This window comes from Coregonus clupeaformis, chromosome 27 (assembly GCF_020615455.1).
Source record: "Coregonus clupeaformis isolate EN_2021a chromosome 27, ASM2061545v1, whole genome shotgun sequence".
NCBI lineage: Eukaryota > Metazoa > Chordata > Actinopteri > Salmoniformes > Salmonidae > Coregonus > Coregonus clupeaformis.
Window position 1 is genome coordinate 33573853 of NC_059218.1, and position 11893 is coordinate 33585745.

Here is an 11893-nt window from a genome sequence, read left to right on the forward strand (position 1 = left end):
CATAAAAACATATAAACATAAAGCTGGAGCCTGAGGACAGTGTCCAAAAGCACAACATCACTATTAATCATAAAACACCTCAAGTTATTTGAAAGTTCTGAGGACAAAGAACACACAAACACACAATGCCTCAGTGATTCACAGAAGTATATCAGGGTGTCATTTCTCAGGCAGAAATGTAGATAAAAATAATGAAATCCTGTTCCCCAAACAAGTGCAAGAACCACATAGTCAAGAATAGGTTAAATATACAAATAAAATCAATTAAAAACAATAGCACATCAACATAAAAACATATAAACATAAATCTGAAAGCGTTGCTCAAACTCCCGTAACAGTCCCGTTATTTTATCTTTGAACCGCTTCATGTCTGCCACATGTTGGGTCGCGCACACATTTTTCAGACAGGGGAAGTGAGCTGCATCACCACCGGCAAGTTGCGTCTCCCACAATGACAGCTTCAACTTGAAAGAACGTATGCTGTCATAATACTGCGTGACAACTTTGTTGCGCCCTTTGCAGATGTTTGTTCAAGTTATTCAGGTGCTCTGTAACATCCACCATAAATGCAAGGTCCTGCATCCATTCTGCGGAATGAAATTCTAACACTGGTTTGCCCTTTTCTTCCATGAACTGTTCAATTTCTTCTCGTAAATCAAAGAAACGCCTCAGCACAGCACCTCGGCTTAACCATCTTACCTCAGTGTGGTATGGCAGGCCATAGATGTGGTCTTTCTCTCTGAGAAGGCTGTCAAACTGACGGTGATTCAGGCTTCTGGATCAGATGAAATTAACAGTTTGGATGACCACCTTCATGAAGTTATCCATCTTTAATGACTTGCAACACAAAGCCTCCTGGTGCAAAATACAGTGAAAAATCAAAAAATCACGTCCTCCATTTGCAGATTGCACTTTCTCTCTGAACTTTGTCACAACGCCTGCTTTTTTCCCGATCATTGAGGGCGCACCATCTGTAGCCAGGCTGACAGCGCGGGACCAGTCCACTCCGACCCTGTCCAGCGCGCCGACGAGTGCGGTAAAAATATCAGCTGCTGTCGTTGTATCTGTCATCGGCACCAACTCCACAAACTCCTCGGTGACGGTCAATGTGTCATCAACTCCGCGGATGAAAATGGCCAGTTGTGCAACATCTGTAATGTCCGTGCTTTCATCAATTGCAACCGAAAACGCAATAAATGACTTTACTTTTTGCTTCAACTGGCTGTCCAAATCCACTGAAAGATCGGAAATCCTGTCTGCAACTGTGTTTCTTGTCAGGCTGATATTTGCAAAAGCCTGCCGCTTTTCAGGGCACACAATCTCCGCTGCCTTCATCATGCATGTTTTTACAAATTCACCCTCACTAAATGGTTTTGAAGCCACTGCGATTTCATTAGCAATGAGGTAGCTAGCTTTCACTGCAGCGTCACTGATGTCTCGGCTGTGAGTAAACACAGACTGCTGTTTCTTCAGACCCGCCAACAGTTCATTCACCTTCTCTCATCTCCGCTGTCCTTGAAAGTTGTCATATTTGTCGGCATGAAGACTCACATAGTGGCGACGAAGGTTATATTCTTTCAGCACTGCAACATGCTCTGAACACACCAAACATACAGCTTTCCCATTCAATTCCGTGAATAAATAGGATGACCATTTTTCTTGGAACACTGCGTCCACTTTTCTCTTTTTTGACAGAGACATATTGGGGCAATGAGGGTGCCAAAGCACATAATGTTAAAAGTAGAAGCCGTAATAAATATCGCGGGCAAAACAAAGTAGCTCATTGGCTGCATGTGCTTGACCTACTTGCTCTGCCCCGGTATAAACAGTTTGCTTGCTTAACACAATTGCTATTGCGCCATCCAGTGGACGCAATTGGAACAGCAGTTTATTTTATAGAAAAATTGCAGCGCATTTTTATACTTTACAACAACAACAAACAAAAAACCCGTTTGCGGGCCTGATCCGGCCCGCGGGCCGGACGTTTGACACCCCTGTGCTAAGCATTCAAAATGTAACAAGTACTTTTGGGTGTCAGGCAAACTATGTAGTAAAGTAAAATTAAAAGTTGTCCAAAATATAAATAGTAAAGTACAGTACAGATACCAATAAAAAACAACTTTAGTACTTTACGCCACTGGTTACATTGTTGATTGCGCAAACCTTTTGATAAACTTACAAGGATTCAAATGAACTACCATGCCTTTTACTTAAAACATAACATTCAAAAGAATATAATATCAGGATCAAATAACGTAAACGATTCACAGACATGGGGTTATTGCTATCACAGGAAACTTTATTAGGTAACAGATTTGAAAGTATACAGAAAGGATAGGATTTAAGTGCCATTCAGCTTAATTGTGCGTTTGAATTCTATTTCTCTCTTGCCTCTGGGATGATGACAGTTGATTTGAGACCAAATCTCCCTGAGCAGCCAGTAATGATATCAAGTGGGACTGCCCTGCCATCATCCAGACAGTCCCCAAGCCCGGTGGAAAAAAACTAGCACACACTTCTTTGCAGTCTTAACATGTTGAGCACATTATATATTTTTTTTCCACAGTTTTGTACTGCAGCTTATGAAGCATACAATGGCTGTACGTTAAACCACATCTATTTCATTCCGCTGCCTAAGATCATGGTTGCAAAGACGTGAAAAGAAGGGTCAGGTAAACCAGAATGACAGTGAGTAGTAAATAGAGTTCGACGTCTGCGGTTGGAGTGCGCTGGTCCCAACAGGCCTACACCAGCTCAGAGAGCATGTTGGAAGCCAGGCTGCAGCTGAGGCCGGTGCCGTCAGGCTCCACGTTGATCTTCTTCACAACTCCATCCTCCACCACCATAGCGTATCTGAGAGAAGAAATGTGACAATGGCTTTATTGGGGTTGATGCTTTTTGCAAAGTAAAATCCAAATGTTGAGATAAGTGAGTGTTACCCACTCTACAGTGTATTGCAGCAAGTTCAACACTGATATAGTAGAAGACCTCACCTCTGGGAGCGCTTGTTTCCAAGCACAGCCACAATCTGATCATTGTCTAGCAACAGGTCCACTGCCTGTAAAGAAAATAAAATTGGTGTCACATTCACACAAGAGTAAACTATTAAAAGGTCCAATGCAGCAGTTTTTATCAATATAAATCATTTCTGGGTAACACTTAAGTACCTTACTGTGATTATTTTATAGTAAATTAAAATGGTCAACAACAAAAAAGCTTAGCAAAGAGCAATTTCTCAAGCAAGATCTTTGCTAGGACTGTCAGAGTGGTATGAGTGGGGAGGGGAAAACTGAAAACTAGCCGTTATTGGCATAGAGGTTTAGAACTCTTTCTTATTGGTCTATTAACTAATTTACAGCCTGGTGGTGTCACCCAGCAGGCCAAAATTCCATCCCACCAAAAAAAGCTGAAGTTTCAAGTGGTCTTTTACCCTGCGAATCATTACCTGAAGAAATTCAACAAAGGGCATTATCATAATTTTCACAATTTCATAGTATTATTCCAACCTCAGTGTGGAAATATATATATAAAACACAGGAAAATCATGTTTTTGACTGCACTGGTCCTTTAAATAAAAATCAAGGCTTTGAAGACATATGACCTTAGTGAATTCTCCAGTAGGATCAGCCAGCATTCGCACCTGCAAAAGAGAGGCAGTAGACATTAACATGCATGTATAAATTCTGTGTACAATAGCACACGTTTGATTAAACTAAAAAAGGTATATTACTTTCATACACATAAGAGATGTGTATGTAACTAACCTGTACCCCCGCACATTGACTCGCTACCGGTACACCCTGTATATAGCCTCATTATTGTTATGTCATTTTATTGTTACTTTTTATTTTATTTAGTAAATATTTTCTTAACTCTTTCTTGACATGCATTGTTGGTTAAGGGCTTGTAAGTAAGCATTTCACTGTAAGGTCTACACCTGTTGTATTCGGCGCAAGTGACAAATCCGATTTGATTTGAGATGTCTTATTTAAACTCCTGCGCAGATAGCTCCTGAGTGGCGCAGTGGTCTAAGGCACTGCATCGCAGTGCAAACTGTGCCACTAGAGATCCTGGTTCGAATCCAGGCTCTGTCGCAGCCGGCCGCGACCGGGAGACCCATGGGGCGGCGCACAATTGGCCCAGCGTCGTCCAGGGTAGGGGAGGGAATGGCCGGCAGGGATGTAGCTCAGTTGATAGAGCATGGCGTTTGCAACGCCAGGATTGTGGGTTCGATTCCCACGGGGGGCCAGTATATAAAAAAATATATATATGTATTCACTAACTGTAAGTCGCTCTGGATAAGAGCGTCTGCTAAATGACTAAAATGTAAATGTAAATGTAGGGGCTGCGATTACATTCAATCTGAAACCGCAAACTTGACATTTAAACGTAATTTCCATTTGAGCTGACCTCTGCAGCGTTTCCCTTGAATGCGATCTCCGCGAATGCGGTAAAACTGCCTTTAAAAGACTAATTGTCTACAAACACAATCGGACGAATCCCGGCCTAACACTCATGAGATGCAACATGTTCAAGAACAGGTCCTGTAAATGACGAGGATAACACTCAAAGCCACAACCATGTCAGGTCAGACTAGAGCTATGGCAGTCACGAACTTTCGTAATTGTCAAGCAAATAACTGTCGGTCTCACCGTAATTGACGTTAATTAACATAAACACATTTAGCATCTCCTGGCTTCCTACAAGCCACTGATGCAGACCATAGGAACATCTACATTTTAAAAAGTATAATAAATCCATGTAATATAGCCTACATCTTCACAATATATCCATTATTTATTTTAGACAGGTCTAAATAAGCATGATATGAAGAAAATGTAGTCTATTTCAGAAGAACTGAATAGCATACTCTGAGTTGTCCTTATGTTAGGTCCTGATCTGGCTATGCCAAATGGCTGTGGGCTACACTAGTTCATTTAGCAGACAAGATTTGCTTAGAATTCCGTGGCATTATTTTATATTATTTTATAGTATGAAGAATACAATTGAACAAAGCTGAATAAAATAGAAAGGATATTTTCTCCAAACGATTTGAGGAAGTACACACATGCGGCTATTCTGTGTTGAGCGGTTAACAAAGAAATAGGTAGTCCTATATGCTTAATTTAGAGTTATTAATATAACTTTAGTTGTTCTACAAACATTGGGCTATTTGTTTAGATTTTTTATACATTGAAAAGGCTGCATGATGTGACTAATGATAATTTGAAAAAAAGTTGCTTGAAAGGCATGAGCGCTACTTTGTTTTTTTACGCAGGCTGTACACACATTATCAGTCTCTCGTTCACAATTTGACAAGCACTTGATAATGCCTTGAATTTCACAGCGGCGTCCCCTTTGTGTGGCCGTAATGCACCCTAAAAAAATCATTTTGCGGCTAGTGGCCGTTGTGCCCTTGGCCCAGAGTGCTGCGTTGTGCCCTTCTCCCTGAGTGCTGCGCACTCCGAAGCACCTCTCACTCACATGGCTCTCCATCACGTGATCGGGTATTTCTCACAGGCTACAAGTGAAGACAGACACATCGGGGACGCAACTCTGCGCGTCCTATCCAATTCCGAGGTGCATATTGAAGATATTGGAAGAACTGTCCACATTTACTTTTTGTCAGCCAACAAGATGAGTAGGCCTAACAAACAGCAGAAGCACTAGCCTATGCCAATATACTATCCCCCATAGTACAAAAGTTGACCTATTCTGTGCGAGAAATAAATATTCCAAACATAGTCTGGGACAGTTGTGGGATGCAATAGATCCCAAATTAACTAACTACTAGCATCCCAAAAACGTTTCTACGCAATGTGGCTGATGCAACAGATCAGAATGTTTAGCTTTAAATGTTGATAAACTATTAGGCTATTTCTTCACATTATAAGCGCAGCAATGCGCACATGGCAGTAGGCTATAAGCACGAATGTTCCATTCATGGGAAAACACCATTATCAAAAGTGACTGCAAATGCGATTATGCATGTAATGCTTTTATTATAAAAGGTGCATTTTTATGGTGAAAATTATCTTCCCCAAACTTGAAACTCACACGCTGCTTATGTATGCCAGTTAGGCTCTACACCCCTTGTAAAGCAAATTAATGTGCTTAATTTTAAGAAGTTATTTGGCCACTTTAGTTGTGATACAAACCTTATCAAAACATATAGGCCTATGGGCTAGGCTACATGAGGTGTGCGACTATGATTAGAAAAAGTCGCAAAAGAAAGGCATTGTCTCTTTCCTTATGCTGGGCATCATTCACAAGTGATAAAATATAATTCACAAGTGATAGGCTAATAGTGTCACCCATCAGATTATTCTTGATTTAATCTCATCTTTACATATACTAAATCATATATGTGTGAAATTTGTTTTGATTTAGAATGGACCATTATCATGCACCTGTCTCGAAACATCTATGCACTTAAATAGCGAATGGAGGACACTTTACCTGTGGTTTGTTTTCATGCCAGCCAGGTAGGCTATACTCCTGTTGTAAAGATTAGCCATGTGCTTAATATTAGTAAAGTTTATAAAATAAATATAGTAGGCCTCGCCTATAGAAAGCTGATGGGATCCTCTTTTTAATAGAGGCCATCACTCTTTCTCGCGCAATTACATAGCCTATAGAAATGTTGCGCAACATGAGCTCATGGGCTCTCATGAAGTGTTTGATTAGATTTTCGATTACATTTGCATTGATGTCAGAGTGATTAGAGGGACAATAGAGTGCGGAGTACCAGGCAGTTAGCAAGTTTAGTAGGCTACTAATGACCATCAACAGCATCAGAGCTTGGAGAAGCCTAATTACCGTGACTAAACGGTCACGTGGAATTTGATCACTGCAACAGCCCTAGGTCAGACCAATGATATAGATATAGAGATATATAAATCATTGGGTCAGACCGGTCTAGACTGAAGAGCCACACTGTCTGAAGGATCTTACAATATAATTCAACGAGTTATGGTCTTGATGTAATACATGTTTCTGTTTGGGAGATAAGATATGTCCAATGACTTAACGGGGCAATCTGCAGTTCAAACAACAACAAAGCAGTCACACCGGCCGCCACAGTTTTTTGGTAAACAGCTGAGGAATTGGGCTTGGGAAATGTTACCACTCAAATTCATAGACAAAGCTATGGATGCAAGGACTGACCATCTATGAGATCAAAATTATAGTTATAAACATGTTTTCAGCCTATACAGTGTTTGTTCACCATTACATTGTTTACAAAAAAATCGAGTAAAACAGGCTTATATTTGGGGTTCTGATAGGATACAACAGTTGAACTAAGCTCATGAGGCATTTGTCAATTATATTCTTCAAGAATCAATAGATATTGTTAATTTAAAAGTCAAAAAATGTGTAGCAACTGCAGATTGATGCAGATTATTTCTCAGGACAGATACCTGAAAAGGTTTTCCTGTACCAAGTAAAATGCTGGACATCATCATAACAGAACAGAGTTTTTCAGCCATAGCCTGAGGAATACACTGCGTAGACTACATTTAAATTACTATTCAGAAGGCTGAAGGTCAAGGTATCAGCTTGTCATTTTCAAACAGCATTCTGCACCTTGCCTTCTGCTCCATGTTCCTTTCCCCAGGCAGCCATAACGAATGCGTCGTTAATGGAGACGCAGGCGACCTCCTGCACACCCTTGCTCTTCAGCTCTGCTGCCTGCTCCACAAACCCTGGAAGGTGAGTCTGAGGGATACAGGAGCAAGAGAGGACGGGGGGGGGGTGAAACAGTGATTTCAGATGGTGCATAAGGGACGTACATGGGCTGCGTTTAGATAGGCAGTCCAATTCTGATATTTTCTCCACTAATTGGTCTTTTGACCAAATAACATCAGATCTTTTCACATCAAGAGCTGATCTAATTGGTCAAAAGACCAATTAGTGAAAAAAAGATCAGAATTCGGCTGCCTGTCCTAGCACAGCCATGGTGAACAAAGAGTGATAAAGAGAAACGCACATCCAGGTCCATTCATTGAAACTAGGTTGATCTAAATCAGGAGTAGACAACCCTGGTCCTGGAGTGCCAGGTGTGTTGAATTTAGCCAATCACTGACCTGATTAATTAGCTAAGTAGCTCAGTGTGGTGCCTAGTTGGGACACTCCTGGGTGTTCTTGCAGTACTCTAAAATTCTGATTTAGAGTTAGATTCTAAATGGACATTACCTTGGAACACCCAGGAGTGAAGGCCCCTGGCACAGCAAAGAGAACTCCCTTCTTCCCCTTGAAGAGCTGGTCCATAGACACCTTATTGCCTGGCTCATTCTCATGAACCTCCACAGCAGGAAGCTTTTCCCCAACCTAGTGTGTGTGTGTAGAGGGGAGACAATAGTTCAATCAAACACTGTTGAAGGTCAATCAAATGCTATGGAATAACATGATAGCTGAAAATCATTTGAAAGCAAACCATGGTTTTGTTAAACATAAATTGCAACCCCTATTCAGTTAGAGATACATAATTATGAACTTGACTAATTGTGTACTCGTGTACAGCAGCATTTGATGAATAATGTATTGGACCCAGGCAGTGGTTAGAGACAGTTTGCCACAATAACGGCCTTGGAAAGTTACTATTGGAGCATCAAGACTTTGCTTAATGTTAGAGCAGAGTCCATTCAGGGGCACTCACTGACAGCAGCTGGTTTAGTCATGCACAGTGTTGGTGCGTCCACTGACTAGCCTCATACAAACCATCCTGATCGCAGAGGTGTAACCAGACCTCACCTTCTTAAGATACAAATCGCTTTGTCCAATTCACGCTCCAGTAGGAAAAATGTGTTTCTGCTTGCTCCCTCAGAACAATAATAGATCGATACGTGCTTTATTTCAAAGGGATGTTGTATTTTTATTTTTTTTGTTACATTTTTAGTCATTTAGCAGATGCTCTTATCCAGAGCGAATACACCCTGGCGTTGCAAACGCCATGCTCTATCAACTGAGCTACATAAACTGCCGGCCATTCCCTCCCCTACCCTGGACGACGCTGGGCCAATTGTGCGCCGCCCATGAGTCTCCCGGTCGCGGCCGGCTGCGACAGAGCCTGGATTCGAACCAGGATCTCTAGTGGCACAGTTAGCACTGCGATGCAGTGCCTTAGACCACTGCGCCACTCAGGAGTTGTATCTATTCATTGTCATAACTTACTGGAATACATTTGTCAATATCAGTTGGGGAAATGTTCGGTTATTACCACACAAATAGCCACTTGTTAACAAAGTCAAGGAGGTCTCTTTCAGAATTATCCATAACTATTACCCTATGAATCATTACCTGAAGAAACGCACAAAAAACATTAACATTAACTGTACTTTTTGTGTTGAGCATCCAGAAACAGTTTTGCATGTATTTATGTAAAGAGATTATGGCAAGATATTTGTAGATAATGATATGATAATATTCTTGATGACTTTTGTTTATTATGGGAGAAAATGTGCTGCTCGGTTTCCTTAACTATAATAAGGATAAAAAAAACTATTTTATTTTACCGCAAATTAAAAAGTGTGTTAATGGTAAAATATAATGTTCATAAATGTCAATTCACTAATAGAAAAAACACTTCCTTGTTTTCTATAAAGAGTTCGAGCAGTACTTTAAGATCATTCTACATTCGTCAAAAAGGAAAAGCTGTAAAAACAGTCAATACGTGTGTCTTTTAAGGTCTTTGTATAATCTGACTGTACAAAATATTAGGAACACCTTCCTAATATTGAGTTGCACCCCCTTTTGCCCTCAGAGCAGCCTCAACTCATCGGGGGTGTTCACAGGGATGCTGGCCCATGTTGACTCCAATACTTCCCACAGTTGTGTCAAGTTGGCTGGATGTCATTTGGGTGGTGGACCATTCTTGATACACATAGGAAACTGTTGAGCGTGAAAAACCCAGCAGCATTGCAGTTCTTGACACACTCAAACCGGCCCATTCATGTCTTAAATTGTCTCAAGGCTTAAAAATCCTTCTTTAACCTGTCTCCCCCCCCTTCATCTGCACTGATTGAAGTGGATTTAACAGGTGACATCAATAAGGGATCATGGCGTTCTACTGGATTCACCTGGTCAGTCTAAGTAATGGAAAGCGCATGTGTTCCAAATGTTTTGTATACAATGTATGTTTTTCCTTGTTCGTAGAATTCCTGTATGCATACTGGTGTTTTGTGCAATATTTATTTTCCCAAAACCCATCCTGATCTCGCGAGCTTACATTATTTTTCGCTATCCGTGTAGGGAAATACAATGTAAGCTCGTGAGATCAGGATGGGTTTTTGAAAAAGATGTATTGCACAAAACACCAGTATGCATACAGGAAGTCTATGTACAAAGAAACAAGAAAAACATACACTGAATGTACAAAACATTAGGAACACCTGTGCTTTCCATTACATTGACTGACCAGGTGAATCCAGTAGATCAGGATGTTTCTTCCGAGGCTATCGATCTACAGCAACAAACAATAAATAAATAAATACAAATGGGAATGTAGGAAACATCTATGGATAGGGGTCGAAGGCGTTAACTGTATAATAATATGTATTTGATAGAAAACGGATTTCATGTCGTAAGTCCTTTATGTATACTTCCTTTATGCATCAGATCTGATTCCCTACAAATGAGGTGGTCAAACCTTCCCAATCCGGTTATCTAATCTTACCTACTATAAAAAGCAGACTGACCATATTCATGTTTTTAGCCCCATCAGGACAAATGCCTGTATACATCATGGACTCGAGAATGGCGGCTGTATACATCATGGACTCGAGAATGGCGGCTGTATGCGTCATGGACTCGAGAATAAATAGAATAGTCACATTTTACAAACCTCAAAATTGTCTACAGTCAAGGTCAACAAGGATCGTTATTTTTAGATCGAACATTTTGCTGACTGCATTTATTACCTTGATAGGCATGTTGGCAATGAGCGTGGTGTGTAGCGGTCTGATGCACTGGACGAAACGGGTCCCTTTGAGAATCGCTGAGCTGGAAATCACTAGCCTAAATTGAGTCGAGTCCCTTTAACACCGTTCATTGGTAGCAGATGACAAATGTCACAAAAAGTTTGCTTACACAACTGTTACCCCACCCCCGCGTCCGGTTGCAAGGGAAGCGTCCGGTTGCAAGGGATTTACTAAAAGCTTCCACTCTTTTACAATCCTGAAAATAAAATTGTATTCTAATAGTTATTTTGGTAAACTTGGGGATGGGCAACTGGTGGCCGCCCCCCTTTTGTGGGCCGTGGATTATTTGCCCCCCCCCTCCAAAAAAAACAAAAACAATCAAATGTGGAACTCATCTTCAAGGCTTTGTGGAACAGGCTGAAGAGCAATACACAAGGGACAATTTCTAAATTTGGTTGCGCATCAGACGTTTTTGTCTTGTTATGTCAGCTGACAGTCACGCAATTAGCCCATGTCAGTTACATTTTTTTAGATTGGTACATTAGTTTAGTGGCCAGCTATCTAAACGTGTAATCATGGTCGTATTACCGACCAGGGGCCCACATTTGATTTTGTTAGACACTCTCACTCAGATATCATTAGTGCTGAGCGATTAAATAACTAAAATTGACCGATGTCGGTTCAATTATTACATTGCACAGTTTCTCTACAGATAAATCAGATCCAGCCTGAACTGTGCGATGTAGTAGGGAGTTGTAGTTTCCAACTGGCCAATATTCTACATAGTTTAGCGCATAAAACATGGTAATTAACTACAATGACCATAATCCATTGCGCATCTACTGTGTCTGGTCTGTTTCTTTTACTCCTTTTATGGAAGAGACAGAAGAATGTAACATTGTGAGGGGAAATAGAGAGCAGTTGCTTCGCGAGGTAGCCTATCTCTACCTGAAAATACATGATCAAAATCAAAA

General features: G+C 40.8%; 1 protein-coding gene across 1 annotated transcript; it reads right to left on the minus strand.

Moving 5' to 3' along the window:
• Positions 1-2278: 2278 nt before the first annotated feature.
• Positions 2279-11220, minus strand: LOC121541842 (peroxiredoxin-5, mitochondrial). The gene is made up of 6 exons (XM_041851170.1): positions 10920-11220; positions 8197-8331; positions 7588-7719; positions 3602-3640; positions 2994-3058; positions 2279-2853 (listed from the first exon to the last, which is right to left on the minus strand). The coding sequence occupies exons 1-6, from the start codon at positions 10929-10931 to the stop codon at positions 2745-2747; spliced, it is 492 nt and encodes a 163-aa protein (XP_041707104.1). The 5' UTR covers positions 10932-11220; the 3' UTR covers positions 2279-2744.
• Between the last annotated feature and the right edge of the window lie 673 nt (positions 11221-11893).